At 35.6% G+C, this 21,926-nt stretch overlaps 1 protein-coding gene across 1 annotated transcript; it reads right to left on the bottom strand.

Moving 5' to 3' along the window:
• Positions 1-816: 816 nt before the first annotated feature.
• On the bottom strand, positions 817-20,964 carry LOC307170351 (histamine H3 receptor). The gene is made up of 3 exons (XM_079891445.1): positions 20,386-20,964; positions 17,023-17,189; positions 817-1,846 (listed from the first exon to the last, which is right to left on the bottom strand). The coding sequence occupies exons 1-3, from the start codon at positions 20,687-20,689 to the stop codon at positions 962-964; spliced, it is 1,356 nt and encodes a 451-aa protein (XP_079747571.1). The 5' UTR covers positions 20,690-20,964; the 3' UTR covers positions 817-961.
• Between the last annotated feature and the right edge of the window lie 962 nt (positions 20,965-21,926).

Here is a 21,926-nt window from a genome sequence, read left to right on the forward strand (position 1 = left end):
TTTTATGGAGGGATGGAGGGATGGAGGGATGGAGGGAGGGAGGAGGGAGGGAGGGGGGGGGGGATAATTTTTCTTGTTTTAAGCAACAACTCACTTCATTTAGATTTTTACCCCCAGAAAACAAGACGTAATATCTTATAGCCAGGGTTTGAAATGAACACCCACCAAATGCGTGTAAAAATCAACTGTGGCGGGAAACGCTGTCAGATCACGAGCCAATTTGTCGTGTTACTTATCATGTTTACTCACTTCATGGGGAAGTTCGTGTAAGACAGATCTGAGCAGATTTAGTGCAAATACTCGTGAGTCATCATGATATATTAAATACGGCATATTGCACAGAATCTGCTCATATCTGGCTTACTTGAACACACACGTCACTACACAACAAATAACGGCACGCTTGTTCATTTGCATTGAAGCAATAGCGAAGATTAAAAAGCATTTGGTGAACAGAAAAGACATTGATATTTTCCAACATCCTACATTTTTTCTGATGTTCTTTGTCCTGTATTGATCTGTCCACCTAAAACACTTTTTTGGTGATGAGGATGAAAGAGGAAGAGAGGAGATGCTGGATGACAGGATTTTGTTTTTGAGTAAGAAATTAATGCATGAAATCCAAATTTACATTTTTATGCATTTGGCAGACGCTTTTATCCAAAGCAACTTGCATTGCATTTCAAGATACACATTTTAACATTTTGTTCAGTTCTTGATTTCCCTGGGAATCGAACCCATGACCCTGGCGTTGCAAGCGCCAATGCTCTACTGTTTGAGCTACAGGAACGCAAATTCCTGGCCCTGGCAAATTTCAAACCCTGCTTAGAGCATTTGACTACTTTAGTAAATGATTCTTGATTTAAGAATTTTTTTGGATATTTTGGACTGGAAACAACACAAAAACACTGAGTAAAAAAAGCTTTTTTTGGGGGGGGCAGTGTACGTTACAGTCAGATTATCATTGACAAGAAGGGCTTTCCTCGTGTGGTCGAACAGACTGACGTTTAGGACACAAAATCTTAGCGAAGGCCCGGCGGAAGCTACTATGGCAAAGTGGGTACAGAAAAGGGTTAATGGCCGAGTTTAGCCAAAGAAGCCAAAAAGTGACTTCGTACCAGTGATGTCCCACACAAGTGCCACTGCAAGCGGCCCGTATGATCATGAGGAGTGTGTACGGTGCCCAACACACCCCGAAAACACACACTATAACTGCTAATGACTTAGCGATCTTCTTATCTCTCGAGAGACGCGCTTGTCCTGCGCTTCTGGAAGGTGCGCATGCGTTCGAAGCATCTTGCGCTCGTATTATCCGCGTTCGTACCCAACCACTTAACAATCCTCGCTTCTTAATAGTGGCTTTCATTGTTAAAGACACGGAGTGTGTGCTACTGGGATCCCCGCTTGATGACGGCGAAACTTCGTCGTCGTTGTCGTCTCGGATAACGGCGGAAATGGTCGCCGGTTCGCTAGACGAAACCTTGCGCGTTTTAACGAAGAATACAGAAGAGGTTTGTCCGTCTATGACCCTCCAACCGTCTTCTTTCTCGACCTCAATGTTCGCCATGCGAGTCCGGTTCCTTCGCTGGATGTTGAGATAAATGCTGAAGTTGAAGAAGGCCACGGATATGAACGGAGAGAAGAACTCGAATGTTGACGCGGAGAGAAGGAAGTACCAGGTGCAGTAAAACTCGGCGAAACATTCGTCCTCGGGCACGATGCTTTCTCCGACCAGAAGCTCCCAGAATATAATGGCTGGACCGTAGAGGAGGAACGCTGAAACCCAGACCGCTAGCATCTTGAGGACCGCCAGACGAGTGACGCCCTGCTGGGCTCGATACCTCACCTGCGGGATAACACACGAATACGGTCATTTATTTACACACGTATAAACATTTATTCAGACACCGTTTCTCACGTTATCACGGTTTATTCGCGATAGTTTAGAAAATGGGAATGAAATATGAGCAGAACTCAGTTGATATTTGACTGGTTTTGTCCGTCCTTCTGTTAGACTGTCTCACACATGAATTATGTTGAATATCTGTCAGCTGTTAAATTTAACTACACAATTAGATAATACCAGTTTAGCTCAACCAATGACCAAGCAATGCTTCATTTTGTTCAGTCTGTGTGTAAAAAGAGCATTAGCAATTAAAGAAAACACACTTCAGCAAAACATGATCAGCTCAAAGTGTCTGAATCATTTTTGGTCCCAATTTTTTTATAAATGTTACTGGTAGTCTCTGTATGAAGAATTTTTGTGTATAATATGTCACATTATTTTGCTATCCTCATTCCTCACTTACATAAATTAACTATAGTGTCCTGCACACACTAGCAAAAAAAAAAAAAAATCAAAAATGATATCTGGTGTCTGAATCATTTTTGGTTTGACTGTCTTGATTGCGTCAGGCACATTTTGTCTTCAAGAAAGAATGCAAGAATCGATTTTCTTTTTTTTTGTAGTAGTAGTTTTAGCCTGAGTAACACACATGATTGTAGACATTGATTCCCTGACGCTGTGCATGCCTCAGGCGCGGATACAAAAAGGTTTCATTAGCGATTAAAGAAAAAAACACTTCAGCAGAACATGGTCAGGTCAAAGTGTATAATATAGGGTATAATATGTCACAGTTTACTTTATAGTTCATTTATGTAAGTGAGGAGAGCAAAATAGTGTTCTGCACACATATCTGGTGTCTGACTAATTTTTGGTTTGACTGTATATAGATTAACATCCTTCCTTCGGGTCATTTTGACCCGAAACTCATCTTTCAAAATGATTCAAAAATCGAGTGCTCATCAGAGCGGTCCGAGACTCTAGGACTTTTGTCACATTTGAAACACGAATACACAAAAAAACAACAACATTTGAATGGATTCGAGGAGTTTTGTGGTTGAAATTTTAAAAAAAGTTACAAATTCTTCCCTCACGGGTCAATTTGACCCCCTTAGTAATGAATGGAATGCGAGGAATGCTTCAGTACACATTGAAAACCCTAAAAATGCTCATAATTCAAACTTAAAATGCTTTTTTTATAATGTCTACATGTGTATCTGAATGCAAACTGAAATTAACTGACTTTAGGACCCAGCGGAACAGCTCATTTATGACATGACATGAGCGCCGCGAAGTTAGTGGTAAACACTATGGCAAGCGATCGCGTTGAAACGCGTGAATTTTGACGCGTCAACACGCACCGTTTGTCCGTGTTTAGACGTCATGTTTATTCATGAACGATGTCGTAATGGTAAACTGGTATGCACGTGCAAACATCAGACGTTATATTTGTTCATGAGGGATAATGCATTGGTGCGATGTGAGTGATGTCAGTCTTATGTCATGATTTGTCATGCCTTTTTAAGTTGTTCGTTTACGTTCTTTCCCAAGGTAGAAAAGTCAACAGTTTAAACGATGGCTCTTAAAATGGGTCTTTTATTTTAGCAAACTGCCATAAAACCTTTTCAGACTGTGTGCAGCTGAACCAAGAAAAGCTTAAGATTGCATGGAGCTGATAAGCATGAATGACAGAGGAAAAAGACTGCAATTAAAAAAACAAAACAAGAGAAAATTATTTTAATGCAAGCAATAAAAAACTGCACACACCAGCTGTGGAATAAAAGAAAAGAAATGCATGATCAACTAGATTAAGGTAAACTCCTGTCTTAATGTAAACCCTGTCCACCACCCCCAAAGGTTTTACAAAGGTATTCTTGCCACTGTAACTTATGGCTTCCTAAAGACAGGTTTATGGGTAAATAAATGAATAATAATAAAATATATATACCAGTATATATATATATAAATATATATACCATAATATATATATATATACCTCAACATTCAAGCCTTTTCATTTGTCCTTAGGTCGGTCATTCACTTGTTCCGAGTAAAAACATTTGTTAGAACAGGAAAAAATTTAGATTTTTTTGTGTGTGTGTTGTAAATATAATTTATTCCGAATCAGTATTCTCATCAGTTCAGTCAGCTTTAACATATATAAATCGGCATATTTATGATATTTTAACCTTTATAAAGGGCATTTTTCCCTAATCGTTTGCTTCATCTTTCATTTATAATTCTTAAATTTGATCAATAAATTACAATAGAATAATAAGATGCTAAAGGGCTGTTACCAATCAAATAAATTGCATTAAATAATGTAATGAGATTATTTAAAATATTTTTTGAATATACAAATAAGAAATATTATTTGTGCATAGAAATAATATTTATAAACCGCCAGTAGGAGGCGGCAGGCGACCATCTTAATGAGTGAGTCATTGATGCAATGTGCATAAAGTTAAAATACTGAAACTAATAAAACAAGTTTTAAAAAAGAATGTTTCATTTGATTCAATTTTAGATGATGGAATATGCAGAAAGAATAAGAATTAAGCAGAAAGGTCTATTGCTTTATAGCGTATTAATTTCGTGCATCATGTTTTGGAAAAGTAACTAGTAAAGTAACTAGTAAAGTAACTAATTACTTTTGAAAATAAGTAATCAGTAAAGTAACTGGATTACTTTCTTGGAGAAGTAATCAGTAATCAGTAACTAATTACTTTTTCCAAGTAACTTGACCAACACTGGTGAGGAATGTGGAATGTAAATTTATTTATTTATTATTTATTGATCAAATCTAGTAATTTAAAGATTGAAAAATTGCATTAAAAATAGAAAAAATATTATCAAAATAAAATGAAATAAGACTTCTGGACAAAGAATAAATAAAATTAAGTATAATTTTAGGGCTTCGGGTCATTTTGACCCGCGAGGGAAGGATGACGGTTAAAGTCCCATAATAAAATAGCCATAGATAACAGTCATAAATTGGCATGGGAGCAATCCCTGCCAGCGATCACACTCAATAACATCTATGCACAGTGTGACTGCCTCTTCTTCTTCATGATTTATTCAATTCACAGCCTAGAAGTCTGAGCAGAGCGGGGGAAAGAACGAATCTAGCCTATCTCGACCCTGCAGAACTGATCGCTTACACTGCCAGATAATGATCAGGACTAATGCAGCTGTTATAAGTTAATCAGTGTGTCCGATTAATCCGATCATGTGAAATTGCAATTTACCGTCAATTAGAAAAAGATCAAGACGAGTTTGAGCCACGAATACCGTTTTTCTACCCTGTTCAATTTCTGTGTCTGAAGCAAAAACGTCCTGTAAAGCTGCTCTGAAACTATTCATATCGTGAAAAATGGTGTACAGATTAATATGAGTTGACACATATATATTTCAAAACCTGGAAAGCTGCCGACTGCATTCATAAAAGAGAATGCAAAAATGAAGCATTTTCACAAATGCTCTCAGACATTTTAACCCCGTAAAGCCTGACATGAAAAATAATGGCCTGAAAAATCTTTTTTTTTTTTCTTTTTTAAATGGAAATGTTTATTGAACCTTTAGACAAAATCTTAAATAAAATTGTCAAGTATCATATTTGATGCATCAGGCTTTTATGGCTCATATGATAGTGAGAATATGCAGATGACACTCGAGGAGGAGACAAACACCTACGTTTTATTCAGACGCCAATATTCAGACGCAAATATGCATTTTGCTGCAGATGCTGATATTTATATGGACATAAGTGATGAAATTCTGAGGCTTGTAGCGTAGATCAATGAGATTTATAACGGTATAACAGATACTTAGATAAAATGCATATAATATCATTATCAATAATATGTCTTAGTAAGATGATATTTAAACGCTTAGTCTTAAAAACAATCTCTGTAGTTTTAAAACATATAATGCAATGCAATACAATGAACAAATATTTGATACTCACATTTGAACATGATTTTAATAACACTTTACATTAAGGTTCATTAGTTAACTGCATTAGTTAGCATGAACTAATAATGAACTGCACTTATACAGCATTTATTAATCTTTGTTAATGTTAAATTCAACATTTACTAATACTTTATTAAAATCTTGTTAACATTAGTTAATGCACTGTGAACTAACATGAACAAACAATTAACAGCTGGATTTTTATTAACTAATATTAGCAAATACAGTAACATATTTGCTAATGGATAGTTCATATTAGTTAACACATTAACTAATGTTAACTAATGAACCTTGTTGTAATGTGTTACCATGATTTTTAATATAATCAAGTAAACCGAAGTTGCTTCAGTCCGGTAATTGTTCATCTTGAAATATTACTAACAAAATAAAAGTTATTTTTACGTTTACTTGATAAAAATCAGTGCAGATTTAAAGAAACGAGCTGAAGGAGGACGTTTGTACAGTTATACTAAAAGACTTTTACTTGCTACAAAAAGTCTAAATGATCAATCAGACGACAGAAGGAATGTAGTAGATCGTGTGTAATTTTTTTTTTTTTTGTAAAGTTTTGATCATGGCGTATCAAATACAATACTGTAGGCTGTATATCTTTTGGCATATGCAACTGACAAGCATAATTTCCTCCAGTGATGGACAGTGTGTCAATAAGTGTGTCTTCGGTCTAGCACCTCACTCTCTAGAGTCCCGCCTCAAACACTTTTCATTTCAGTCATTTGAAAATCACAATTGGAAAGATGACAACCAGAGAAAGGAATCAGCTATTCGTAAAAGACAGGATTCCTCAAGGGTGTCTTGTTATGAACCAATGCCGTTTCAGCTCTGATATTACTGCAAATAATAGCTGTCTTTAGGGAGTGAGGGACACGAGCACCACATGACAAACATCACAGCATTTCACACCTTCTATTGCCCTTAAATTGCATTCTGGGGCATCAGAGATGGCAAATATGTTTTGTTGGCACAATGCTCATCTTAGTTTTGAAGTGACATCCCACAAGCAATAGCCGGCATTTCACCGTCTAGTGTAACTATAGACCCGATATAGTCTGGCTATGAGTAACACAATTCTAGACAAGATTACCTTGATTTGGTTTCATGTGATTTTTGCCAAAATAACTTGTGAGATGTATGATATTAAACCTGGATTTTGTGTTAATGAAACATTTTAAGTGGTCATTACTTATTCTTTTTTGTTTTTTTTTTGAAAAAACGTCATTACTAAATCAAATTAGTTGTTTGCACTAATCAGACGAAATATTGAGTGCAATGATCATGTTAAAGGGATAGTTCACCCAAAAATGAAAATTAGCCCATGATTTACTCACCCTCAAGTCATCCTAGGTGTATATGACATTCTTCTTTCAGACGAAAATGTCCTGGCTCTTCCAAGCTTTATAATGGCAGTGAAATAGGTGTCTGTTTTTGGAAGTCCATTAAAGTGCATCTATCCATCATAAACGTGCATCCATCCATCATAAAAGTGCATCCATCCATCATAAAAGTGCATCTATCCATCATAAAAGTGCATCCATCCATCCATCATAAAAGTGCATCTATCCATCATAAAAGTACATCTATCCATCATAAAAGTACATCTATTCATCATAAAAGTACATCTATCCATCATAAAAGTGCATCTATTCATCATAAGAGTGCATCTATCCATCATAAAAGTACATCTATCCATCATAAACGTGCATCCATCCATCATAAGAGTGCATCTATCCATCATAAAAGTGCATCTGTCCATCATAAAAGTGCATCTGTCCATCATAAAAGTGCATCTATCCATCATAAAAGTGCATCTATCCATCATAAAAGTGCATCCATCCATCATAAAAGTGCATCTATCCATCATAAAAGTACATCTATCCATCATAAAAGTGCATCCATCCATCATAAACGTGCATCCATCCATCATAAGAGTGCATCTATCCATCATAAAAGTGCATCTGTCCATCATAAAAGTGCATCTGTCCATCATAAAAGTGCATCTATCCATCATAAAAGTGCATCTATCCATCATAAAAGTGCATCCATCCATCATAAAAGTGCATCTATCCATCATAAAAGTGCATCTATCCATCATAAACGTGCATCTGTCCATCATAAAAGTGCATCTATCCATCATAAAAGTGCATCCATCCATCATAAAAGTGCATCCATCCATCATAAAAGTGCATCTATCCATCATAAACGTGCATCTATCCATCATAAAAGTGCATCTATCCATCATAAGAGTGCATCTGTCCATCATAAAAGTGCATCTATCCATCATCATAAAAGTGCATCCATCCATCATAAAAGTGCATCTATCCATCATAAACGTGCATCTATCCATCATAAACGTGCATCTGTCCATCATAAAAGTGCATCTATCCATCATAAAAGTGCATCCATCCATCATAAAAGTGCATCCATCCATCATAAAAGTGCATCTATCCATCATAAACGTGCATCTATCCATCATAAAAGTGCATCTATCCATCATAAAAGTGCATCCATCCATCATAAAAGTGCATCTGTCCATCATAAAAGTGCATCTATCCATCATAAAAGTGCATCTATCATCATAAAAGTGCATCTATCCATCATAAAAGTGCATCTATCCATCATAAGAGTGCATCTGTCCATCATAAAAGTGCATCTATCCATCATAAAAGTGCATCTATCCATCATAAAAGTGCATCTATCCATCATAAGAGTGCATCTATCCATCATAAACGTGCATCTGTCCATCATAAAAGTGCATCTATCTATCATAAAAGTGCATCCATCCATCATAAAAGTGCATCCATCCATCATAAAAGTGCATCTATCCATCATAAACGTGCATCTATCCATCATAAAAGTGCATCTATCCATCATAAAAGTGCATCTATCCATCATAAGAGTGCATCTGTCCATCATAAAAGTGCATCTATCCATCATAAAAGTGCATCTATCATCATAAAAGTGCATCTATCCATCATAAAAGTGCATCTATCCATCATAAAAGTGCATCTATCATCATAAAAGTGCATCTATCCATCATAAGAGTGCATCTGTCCATCATAAAAGTGCATCTATCCATCATAAAAGTGCATCTATCCATCATAAAAGTGCATCTATCCATCATAAGAGTGCATCTGTCCATCATAAAAGTGCATCTGTCCATCATAAAAGTGCATCTGTCCATGATAAAAGTGCATCTGTCCATCATAAAAGTGCATCTGTCCATCATAAAAGTGCATCTATCCATGATAAAAGTGCATCTATCCATCATAAAAGTGCATCCATCCATCATAAAAGTGCATCTATCCATCATAAAAGTGCATCCATCCATCATAAAAGTGCATCCATTAGCTATTAGACTTCTTTTAAACACAAAATTGCTTGCTGAGACCCCTTCAACATATACTACTGTTTTAATGGAGGGCCAGCTTTTGTAAAAACACGGATGAATCACATGATTGTATTTTACCCCAAAATTAGGGTTAGGGATCATTGTTACAGGGTTCATAATAGGTGCTTAAATTGCTTGATGAACTTGACGTTTTGACATTTAAGTTCTGGAAAACCCTTGAAAAAGCCATATTTATGAAAAGTGCTTGAATTATTGAAAGACAATATATGTCAAATTATTGTTTAATTTTATTGATAAAACAATCTTTTCACACAAAATCAAAGCTGTAACCCATCTGATACAGACATAGAGCCATTTTGCATGGCTATGAACGTGATATTGCTCATTTAAATATCCAAGATTTCATTCTTCAGGTCAATCGTATATTAATGGTGGGAAAAATCTGTTTGAATAAGGAAAGTGATATCTTTGTTATAATATAGTTAAAGTTTCCACAGTCATTGCATGTGCTGCGCTTTACCATTTTGTTTTAAGTTAATTTTTTTTAATCTATTTACCTTTTTTAGAATTTGAAAAATAATAAAGATATTGTCTGATAAGTGAGATCTCTGATTGTAGTCCTTGAAAACCAAAAAAGTAGTGCTTGAAAAGTCCTTTCATTTTAAAGAATTTCATTTTACAGTTTCTGTACGAACCCTGTTGTTATGATAACGCCCATAATATTGTAATGGAAAAACACGCAGTGGATTATTCTGTATAGGACACACTTATTAAGGAAAATTCACCACACCAAGGAAAATAATTAAAGGCAAACAAAGTGAGACATGCTTGTCAAATGCCAAACTGATACTATTACATAAACCGCTACTTTCAGTCACTCACAAGTCTTTATGAAATGTCATTTGGAATTTGAAAAGCATTTCACTTTGTCATTTGCGTGATGGGTCGTTACTCTTTCAGAAGCCATTACTGATAAACCCATTGACATGTTGTCAACAAGAAGTGGCGCCAAAACCGTTAAACAATGAGAACTTCAAAAAGAGCTGAATACCAAATTTATTCGCAAATTTCAATGCATTATGTGTGAATACACTCTTTAGATGTCGTCGCATATTAAAAGTTAATCCAGATATTCAGTCACAAGCGGCTAAATTAGCTTTCAGCACATCTGCGAGATCTCGTAAATGTGTTATTAAAACGCAAATCTACGCCTTAATGTTTTTTAGCAATTCTGATGCTGTATTTCTATGCAGGAAATCAATATTTGCGCTACATAATACCGCTCGGGGATCTCAAAAGGGCTTGAAACGAGGGCTGGGAACTGTGTTTTCTTTAGTCCTTCACATCAATCCCATGTTTTCCGAGCTTATTTTGCTCAACGGTTTCTGTGAATGTGAAGAGAGGTTATTTAAGGGACCTCGAGAACCCAAATTCAACATCGTTTTGCTGTTTGCAATAGAGATAAATGCACACATTGAATGAAAAAAATATTGAACTTCCTTCCCCTTCCTTTTCTGATTTCAGGAGAAGAGCTGATGTGCAGCCGTGAGGTTTTCAAAGCTTACAGTCACTTAATCAGAGTTAATCGATGGGCAGCTACTCCTTAAAAACTAGTTAGATACATGACAAGCTACAAACAAACAACATAAAGCACTTCATAATTCAATCAGAGCAGTATTTATCCGGTTCAAAAACAAGGGATTTGAATGAATGAATCTTGATGTACACTAAAACACATCCGAACGAACTGATTCACTACAACGAATCAGACTTGCCAATGCTATATATTAGAGAGTATACATCTTTGGGTAACATGTTATAATACTGTTCCTTCATTAAAGAATAACTACACAGGAACAAATGAGTGACACAATATGAACATTCTAGTAACTACTATTAACTAACAATAAACTCGGATTATTAAATTAGATTATTAATAAGTAATAGCGCTCAGTTGAATGAGGTAGTTCACTATTAACTACTATTTTTTCATACCTCCCAGAGAACTACTATATATAGTGGAGCGGCTAAGTGATATAATCGTTCAGTTTATGATACAAGCGTGAAAATTGGCATGAGCAGTCTCCATGGGTCACTTGACAAGAAAATTGTCCGAGCCACTTGAAATTTCAAGATTTTTCATTTTTCAAGATGGCCGACACCTTAGTGGAGCAGTTAAGTGATATAGTGGTTTATTTGGTGATACAAGCATGAAAATTGGCATGAGCAGTCTCTGATGGTCACTAGACAATAAGCCACCCACAGCTACTTGAAATTTCAAGAAGGCGGCCATTTTTCAAGATGGCCACCACCTTAGTGCAGCAATTAGGTTCATGGCAATTTTCATGCTTGTATCACCAAATAAACCACTATATCACTTAACTGCTCCACTAAGGTGTCGGCCATCTTGAAAAATTGCCGCCATCTTGAAATTTCAAGTGGCTCGGACAATTTTCTTGTCAAGTGACCCATGGAGACTGCTCATGCCAATTTTCACGCTTGTATCATAAACTGAACGATTCTGCCAAACATAAGCACTTAGCCGCTCCACTAATACAGGAACATGAATAATGCATAATGTATAATAAAAGGTAATGGTAACCCACTAATAATGACTTTTTAATGAAGTTTTACTACATCCTTCTATTACTAATTATTATTACTAAGGTACTACTAATAATTTGGATCAGTATTCTGAAGTGAAAAACATGATAACTACCTAATATTGACTGAAAAAAAATAAAAATAGCAGTTACTGATTAGCTAATAGTGAACTACATTCAACTGAGCGCTATTACTTACTAATTCATTAATCAAAGTTTCTTGTTAGTTAATAGTAGTTACTAGAATGTTAATAGTGTGTTACTCATTTGTGACCCTGGACCACAAAACATGGGTCAATTTTCTGAAATTGAGAGTTATACGTCATCTGAAAGCTGAATAAATAAGCTTTCCACCGATATGTGGTTTGTTAGGATAGGACAATATTTGGCTGAGATACAACTATTGAAAATCTGGAATCTGAGGGTGCAAAAAAATCGAAACATTGAGAAAATCTCCTTTAAAGTTGTGCATTTATGTTGGCGATTGTGCTGCATTCACTCACAAAAACACATGTTTTATATATTTACGGTAGAAAATTTAAAAAATATCTTCATGGATCATGATCTTTACTTAATATCCTAATGATTTTTGGCATAAAAGAAAAATTTATAATTTTACCCATACAATGTATTGTTGGCTAATGCCACAGATATACCCGTGTGACTTATGACTGGTTTTGTGATCCAGGGTCACAATTGTTCCAGTGTATTTATTCATTAATGAAGGAACAGTATTCTAAAGTGTTAACAATTTTTGATTATTTCTGATTGCGGTTGTAAAAAATAAAGCAGCTTGCTACTGAAAAGGTGGTTATTTTACTCCCCAATCCTCTTCAGATCTCCAATTAAATCATAACAAAGACATACTATATTTGGATTCCTTCCAGTAGCCAGCTTTCCTGTTTCAGAAACGTGACTTCTAGTCATGTGGTGTTCATCTGAAGCCTCTCTCAGGAGGAAAGGTCAGGTTTTGTTTCAGTCACTCACCGTGAGTCATTACAGTCCATAGTGTTCAGAATACACCTGAACTCAGTCCCGTCACTACAGATGTGCAGTAAAATGAGTGTCACGTGACACTCACAATACAATACAGTTGTGCAATGCAATGCAGAACTAATGAGCACTTCCTGCGCTTTAAACATTCGTTACAAAACAAACCTTTAAGCGTTTCAAGGCATTGCATGTGCACTTCTGACACACAAAAGCTGCTCTAAGAGACTTTCTTTTAATTGCTGAATTTCAAGGTTAGAATTATGGCCAGTGGCAGAAGAAAATGCAAACATGTTTTCTGCTAAAACATCTGTGGGTGTTTTAATGCATCTAAACAGCCACAGAAAAAAGATTATCTATAAACTTGTGCTTATGCAAAGCTCTTCGACATTAAATGTATTTGTATCACTGCTGTCAAATCGATTATTCATGATTAATTGCATCTAATATAAAACGTTGTTTATATAATATATGAGTGTGTGTATTATATATACGTATAGACACACACACACACGTGTATATATATATATATATATATATATATATGTATATATGTGTGTGTGTGTGTGTGCACACATATTATAAAAACAAACTTCTGTTAGATACGATTAATCGCGATTAATCGGTTTTGACAGCACTATTATTAATCATAATAATAATACACTTTATTTATATAGCGCCTTTCCAGGGCTCAAGGACGCTTAATTTGTATATACATTTGAACTAATTTGTATACCTATATATTTGAACATCTTTTCCCACTATAACTTGAAAGATCTTCATTCTTATTTCGGGGAAAAACTGTACAGAAGGTTTTTTTTATTTAATTTTTATATTTTTGAACTTAGCATCATCGAATTAGGCAATAATATGCCTTTTTTATGCAAATTAGTGCTGGTTAATTATACGGCCATGAAATGGCCAAATTCATACTGATCTTAAGGTTGAGTCACTATGAAGTATGAATATAAATTGATGATGCAGTCCGTGACTGACATAGCGGATATTTGCAGTGAATTGCACTGAAAAATTCATGATCATAGAGCGATTGAACGCTTGACTCGTTCGCTTGTTACTCATCTGATTGCAATAACACTGACTTCAGCGTCTTGCGGGTTTCTTAACTCATTTGTCTCATAGTGCATCATCTGAGGCATTAAGCAAAACTGGTGTGTGTTTGTGTTAAAGAAAATGCAATATTTGAAGAACATAAAATGTTGTGTGCAGCTCTACAGACAAAAAAATGGGTTGCAAACACTTTAAATATTGCAAATTACTTTAATATGCACACAAACAAGTTTTGCTTGGTGTCTCAAATGATGCACTGGGAAATTTCCCTTCGTTTGAAACGGTAACACTTTACAATAAGGTTCATTAGTCAACATTAGTTAATCTATTATCTAACATGAACTGAGCAAAACATTTGTTACAGTATTTATTCATCTTTGTTAATATTAGTTAATAAAAATCCAGCTGTTCATGTTAGTTCACAGTGCATTAACTAATGTTCACAAATACAACCTCTGATTTCAATAATGCATTAGTAAATGTTGAAATTAATATTAACTAAGATTAATAAATGTATTGTTCATTCTTAGTTCATGTTAACTAATGTCAACTAATGAACCGTATTGTAAAGTGTTACCATTGAAACAAATGAGTTCACAAAACTCACGAGATAAAAGTGAAACTGCATTTTTGTTGAGGAAAAATGACTTGTTTTTGATTGAGAGAAGTTTCTGGTTGGAGGGCGTATGTTCCTTTATGATATCAGCTCAAACGCCTGGAAAACTTCTGTCATTTCAGGGCAAAATTACTATGTTTTTTCTTCTGGAGAAAGTATATGCCAAAATCCATGAGTGAAAACCTCTATTGTAGCTTGTCAGAGACTAAAAGATATAAAATATGGGAAATGACGAACCCCTGTTGTGGTAAAAAAATAAATAAATGTTGGTGTATATAGCTTCTGCATTTTTTATGTGTTTCTCAACCCCTTGTGAGGGTAAAATGTGTTTCTCAAGCTTATTTTCAATGATGCAACAGACTAGAAACTGAGATAAAGAAAAACCTAACAATCAAAAACATCTTTTTTTGTTAAACTCCCTGTGAAATCTCCCTGGATGATTCAGAAGACAATTTAAAGTTCTCACGCATTTCACATTTGAGTCTTTTTGACAAGCTACAATTAAGGTTTTCTGTGTTTTGATCTGACTCTTTGCTGTTTTTCAAAGGGCTGTTTTTTGGTTAATTGCATGAAAAACAAAAAGGGTTTTAATTTAACCCCAACACAATCGATCTAACCCTAGCCTTTCCAAAACACATCTATGTGTTGAAACTTTGCACGCACATTCAAGAGAAAAAGTCACTAAATTTCAAGAAGAAATAAAGTGTTTACCAGTGTTTCAATCGAGTGACCCGCAACAACCTGGATTCACTTGCAATTTCTAGAAAAACAGTGGCCAGTATAACAGGTTAAATAACAACAGATTGGTTTGACCTGAAATGAATTTTCCTTTGTTGGGTGAACTATTTATAGTTATAATATATATATATATATATATATATGTGTGTGTGTGTGTGTGTGTGTGTGTGTGTGTGTGTGTGTGTGTGTGTGTGTGTGTGTGTGTGTGTGTGTGTGTGTGTGTGTGTGTGTGTTTTTGAGTATGAAAGTGTTATTTTGGGCAGACAATTAATCCAGATGTCACAAAATGGACTGATAAAACGGTGTAAATACAGCTGGAAAACAGTTAAAAATCAACCTTATTAATTATTCACGCCCCAGTGCATGATGGGAACACCAGTATTAGAAAAGTTAAGTAGGTTTTAATTAATTTTATATCGTTGATATTTCCGCTTTAATTTCTGCAAGCTTGAATTGAGAACTAATATAGGATTTTCTTCTTTTTTTTTTGTTAATTCTTGTCAGAACTAACTTTTTCATGTAGAAATTACTTTTTTTTTTTTCTGTAGCATTTACTTCACCACAGAATCATTTTTATCAGTGTTTATAGTACACAGTAAAAAAACGTTGGGTTATTTTTTTAACCCAACCGTTGGGATACACATATTGGGTCACTATGTTGGGTTCACTGTAAAAAGTGTTGAGTTCACTTTAAAAAAAAATTGTAAACCTGTTGCCTTAAAATTACTAAGTAAATAAACTTAATTTGACAATTCAAAATTACTTAATTTTTTTGATTAACATTAAGTTTATTTACTTACTAATTTTAAGGCAACGGGGTTCCTCAAATTTTTTTAAGTTAAAGGGACACTTCACCGATTAGCATTAAGCTTTGTATCAGTAGAAACCCGGTAGTATTCTGGAGTGACCGTGCTTCCCTCCCTCATGTCCCCCTGAGACCAGAGATTTCTGTATCGTGTGTCTGGAAAAAAAACTCAGATGACGTAAAAATCGTCATTATCTGAGGCTCTTTTGCCAGTAGGAGGAGCTCGTTCCGCATGTCTTCAACCCGCCCATAGGGGGATCTCACGATAAAACGCCGTCTTTTCAGTTTCGAGTCGACTAGTAGCCTAACTGTATCATTTCTCCCGATACTGCCCTCTGTAACCGGTGGGCGTGGCTTGGGCGTGGCCTCGTAGGGCAGCGAAGCAAGTGCATTCTGGGAGTTGTAGTCTTTCATCCACATGAGCCAAAAATACATTTTCTGGCTTTTCTCAGTCTAGAAGGCACCAACTTCTAAAATAATTTCACATTTCTACTACATAAATGACCCAATTTAAATACACGTTCATATTTCCAGCAGTGAAATATCCCTCTAAGTTAACTGATCACTTTTTACAGTGTTGTTTCCACAAAAGTTGGGTCATTTTTAAAATCGTTGGGTAATTTCTCGTAATAACCCGGCTGTTGGGTTAACAGTTGGGCTGTTGAGTTACACATGTTGTATGTACGTATTTTTGAATTTGTAAATTAACATTAAATTCTAGACTCCCCAATAGTTAGTTTGTATATTTATATATTTATTTATATGTTTATATATTTGTTGAGACATATTTATTGTTTTATACAAATAAAAACAAAGTGTATTCTTATTTATTAAAATAATGTCATACATAAAGATAAACAGTTAACCTAACTGTTGGGTTACTTTTAACCCAATGCATTGGGTTAAAATAACCCACAGTTGGGAAGGTGCTATATCACCCCATAGTTGGGTTACTCGTTGGCTTATTTTTAACCCAACATTATTAAGCGAGTAGGCCAATCGGGTGTTGATACTCACAGCTCTGGTAACGGACAGGAACCGATCGTAGCTGATTAAAACGATATTGAAGACTGACGCCGTGCACAACAAGTAGTCCATCACGAGCCACAGCTTACAGAGTCCTCGACCCAGCATCCACCGGCCCGTCAAGATGTAGGGCATGTAGACCGGGATGCAAAACGCCCCTGCAAAGAGACACACTTTACTGTATTATACGGACGTTGGCTGGTTATAACAAGGCTTGCATTAATAACCACACGCTTCTCCTGGACGGGATCTAATAGGCCCTTTAGAGCACCACATCAATGGATCATGTCATGAAGGAGTCTCTTCACAATATGACAGATAAACCCGAGCCATTATTAGAAAGCCATCGAGTAGCAAAGGGAGCGCTGACTCTTTTCTGTACCTGAAAGCATCAAGAGAAAGCTTTTTCACCAAGGCATACAAAGCAGCAATCCTTGTCTTTGAAGGACGCTGAGATTCACATCTATCGTACTGTCAAATATACAGAGCTTTTTTCAGCTGGTTGGCATTTGAGAAGAAAAAAGCAGCGCTCGCTCGGTTGGACTCTTTTATCTAAGCGGCGTGGGCTTGTTTTCAGGTAGAGTTGCGTTCTCCTCTCTCGCCAGTGAAGATATAGCCAAGGAACTTCCACTGTATAGCCTCCAGCACTATATACAGACAAATCAAAATTTATTCAGTCACCTTTTCTCACATTATCACAGTTTATTCGCTATAGTTTAGAAAATGGTAATAAAATATGAGCAGAACTCAGTTGATATTTGACTGGTTTTGTCCGTCCTTCTGTTAGACTGTCTCACACATGAATTATGTTGAATATCTGTCAGCTGTTAAATTTAACTACACAATTAGATAATACCAGTTTAGCTCAACCAATTACCAAGCAATGCTTCATTTTGTTCAGTCTGTGGTTAAGAAGAAAAAACACTTCAGTAAAACATGATCAGCTCAAAGTGTCTGGATCATTTCTGGTTTATAAATGTCACTGGTAGTCACAGTATGAAGAATTATTGGGTATAATATGTCACAGTTTACTTTATTTTGCTCTCCTCACTTATATAGATGAACTATAGTGTTCTGCACACACTAGTAAAAAGAAAATCTCAAAAATGATATCTGGTGTCTGATTAATTTTTGCTTTGACTGTACATGGGCGAGGAGTAACAACAACTCGTGAGCCGAACAAACACTCGAGCCGACACAGAGGGCTTGGAGAAGAGACGGATCTGGAAATGATCTCGTCTCTTAATCCAAGCCAATGATTTGTGATGCCAGAACACAACAGAAGACAGGGTTCGTACACGGTGCTTAATTTGACTTTTTGAAATCTAAGTTCTGGAAAACCCTTGGAAAAAAAGCCATATTTATGAAGAGGAACTTGAAAAGTGCTTGAATTATCCAAAGACAATATGAAATTAGTGCTTAAGTTTTTCGATGAGACAATATTTTCATGCAAAATTCACATTGCAGCCCGTCTGATAAAGATATAAAGATTTATATATGAGCGTGATATTGCTCATATTAATATCCAAGTACATGATACAGCTTTCATTCTTCAGCTCAATCATATATTCATGAAGAAAAATCAGTTTGAAAGAGGAAAGCGATATCTTTGTCATAGTTTCTTTTCAGTGGTTAAAGTTTCTGCTGCACTTTATTCATACCATTTTGTTTAATTACTATATTTTGTATTAATCCGTTTACCTTTTTTAGATTTTGAAAGATATTTAAGATATTGTTTGATAAGTGAGATCTCTGATTGTAGTCCTTGAAAGTCCTGGAATTTCATTTTACAGTGTCTGTCCGAACCCTGCATGATGGACGGGTGTAATCGTTCACTTTAAACCTCAGAACCAAAGAAAGCATTGCAAGAACATAGATATGAATGGAAAAAATGCATGGATCATTGAGAAATTTGGATCTAGTTAGCTTTAGGTCAAGCATTGTGAGGGTTTCTCTGCCCAATATGATGATATAGTAGTCAAAAGCAAAGGAGACAAATGCATATTTCACACAATATTTACTCAGAAATATGTTTATATGTAAACCGGTTATCAGACCAACGCACTTAATAATAGAATTACAAGAAAATAAAAATAAATAATTCAATTTAATTGCACGAGTATCTCAGTGGATTTGACAAGGTTTGACCCACTGGTCTTGTGTTCCTGGCCGGAAATGATCTTTATTTTCTTGAGAGCGGTCTAATCACTCTTTTAGCTTTCAAGACGAGGCCGGAGAAATGTGGCTTAGTTAAAAAATCACTCAGAATCCATTTCCTACAAATCAATGATGTGGTGTAGGACCGCAGGTCATCCGTGATCAGGATAATGAATGAGCTCTAAAAATGACAAGAATTTACATTCATCAATTTACATCCGCATGAGTAATGACTAACAAAACTTGGCAAGAAAGCAATGCACTATAACTAGAATAATATATTATTTGTTGATCGACTATTGAATTATGCCTTGGCCGATTAACAGAAGAGCTAGTTTCAAGATGTACCGACAACCTTGGTTGTTTATGGATAAAACTTTATTTTTGTCAATTTTGAGTAAATATTTTGCAAAACTAACACTTAATTTCAGTCATTTTGTGCATATCTGATATTAAAAATGTCATTCTGTAGAGATCAGCCGTGCTGCACTGTTGACAGTACATCTGTACGATCGATCTGGCATTAGATGAAGTCTAATCTATGCAACTCTTGTCTGTCAGAGCCAATATTCCCGAAGATCTCATTGGGATTTACAGTGAGCTTTGATCGTATAGAACAAAGCGGACCTACAGTCAAACCAAAATCTATTCAGACACCTTCAACATTTCTCACATTATCACAGTTTATTCGCTATCGTTTAGAAAATGGGAATGAAACATGAGCAGAACTCAGTTGATATTTGACTGGTTTTGTCCGTCCTTCTGTTAGACTGTCTCACACATGAATTATGTTGAATATCTGTCAGCTGTTAAATTTAACTACACAATTAGATAATACCAGTTTAGCTCAACCAGTGACCAAGCAATGCTTCATTTTGTTCAGTCTGTGTGTAAAAAGAGCATTAGCAATTAAAGAAAACACACTTCAGCAAAACATGATCAGCTCAAAGTGTCTGGAATAATTTTTGGTCCCATTTTACTGGTAGTCACTGTTTGAAGAATTTTTGGGTATAATATGTTAACTTACATAAATGAACTATAGTGTCCTGCACCCACTAGTACAAAATATATGAAAAGATGATATCTGCTGTCAGAATAATTCTTGGGTTGACTGTATATGCTCGATGACATGCATTTCATTTGCAATGCAAAAAACAAAAACAAAAATCAAGTGCATTTGAAGAATTAAACACATACCAACAAGGAAGTCTGAGATAGCCAAATTAAGGAAGAAGTAATTGCATTGATTTCTGAGGCTCTTGTCCACGATGAAAGCGAGAATAACCAGCGCGTTCCCGCCAACCACCACGACCACCAGGATAGTCATCAGGATCGCCAGGATAACCATCGTGATCCCGGGAAAAGGAGCCACATCCGAGCTCACGGTCGAATTGGAGCTGGAAGAGTTGAAACAGGTAACCATCGTCAGATCGAGGGCATCTGGAGAGCCAGCAACAGGTCTGAAGACATCATGTGAACCCGAGGACGAGTGAGTTTTCATCCCTTTAGGGTCGCGTTAACTTCGGAAGAAAAGCATTCCCATTGGAGTCTCCAAACGCCTCATCTTTCAAGATTCCCGTGAAACGCGTGCCATGAAACGACTCTTTCCTGTGGGAAACTCCATGGAGATGTGAAGTCGAGTCCGTGTTCACTGAGACTGAGGCTGAGTTTCTGCTCTATGACTTTCTCATTCCCAACCGAACTGCGCGTTCGCGTCAGGCGCGCGCACTGTTGCGCACTCGCGCTTCCCTCCCGCGCGCAGATAAACATACGAGATTTGCAACTTTACTTTTTTTTTGTTGTTGTGAGGATCTGATTGAAGAATTATATCATCAATTGTGCATCTGTACGAGTACAAAGAATATTGATTTATTATTTTTATACAATCATACAATGTGATACACTATATTAAGTCTGGACGATTATGGCAGAATTCTAAATCGTCGATTATTCCCTTGCAATTGTAATTGCGATTATTAATTACGATTATCACAATTTACATTGAATGATGTTTTGAATAGCTTTATAACATTGTTTGAAGTGACTGCATGCCATATTTGTATATCAAAATAAACAAGCTAAAAAAACAATCTTTTCTATAGCATTACGCCTCAAATGTCAAATATATATATATTTTTTTATTTAAAGAAACTTAATGCTTCGTATTAAAAATGTATACAATGGGGAGAAAAAAAACCTTAAGATAAAAAATATAAAAAAAACCTTAAGCCAAAGAATAATGTAAGTGAACTTTTTTTTTTTTTTTTTTTTTTGTAATTGCACCTTTAAACAATTACATAATTGTGGCATCCGTAATGTAATCGCAATTACAAATTCGATTAATTGTGCAGGACTGTATCCTTGAATAGTTGTTTTCCACTGTACGAATGAACATTGGCATTTCCTCAAGAAGCAGAACTGCACACAACATTATTACTTGATTACAGAGAATTCATCTTGAATAGAGGTATTTTTGGTTCCATTGGCAGATTAATCGTAAAATCAGTTTAGATTCTTTTTAGCAAATTATCTTGCTTTAAGAATGTTTTCAACAGAGAAAATGACATTGATAAGTCAGTATTAAGTCATTATTTATTAAATAACCCTGCAGATCTGTTTGATTGTCTTTGGAACAAGACATTTTGAAAAATATATTTTGAAATTGGTCATAGGTCGTTTGGACCCCAAAAACTTTTTTTTTGTCATTCCTGTTTTAAAATATCTATTTTTTGTGTTAT

This window comes from Squalius cephalus (genome assembly GCF_949319135.1).
Source record: "Squalius cephalus genome assembly, chromosome: 13".
Classification (NCBI taxonomy): domain Eukaryota; kingdom Metazoa; phylum Chordata; class Actinopteri; order Cypriniformes; family Leuciscidae; genus Squalius; species Squalius cephalus.

Bases quoted from the DNA above. Each gene is read 5' to 3' on its own strand.
- LOC307170351 (XM_079891445.1), bottom strand. From the start codon at position 20,689: ATGAAAACTCACTCGTCCTCGGGTTCACATGATGTCTTCAGACCTGTT. The intron at 17,190-20,385 runs GTATGTGTTTAA...GTCTCTTTGCAG, and splicing joins TATCTCAGACTTCCTTGTTG to GGGCGTTTTGCATCCCGGTC. The intron at 1,847-17,022 runs GTGAGTATCAAC...GTTATCCCGCAG, and splicing joins TCCTGTCCGTTACCAGAGCT to GTGAGGTATCGAGCCCAGCA.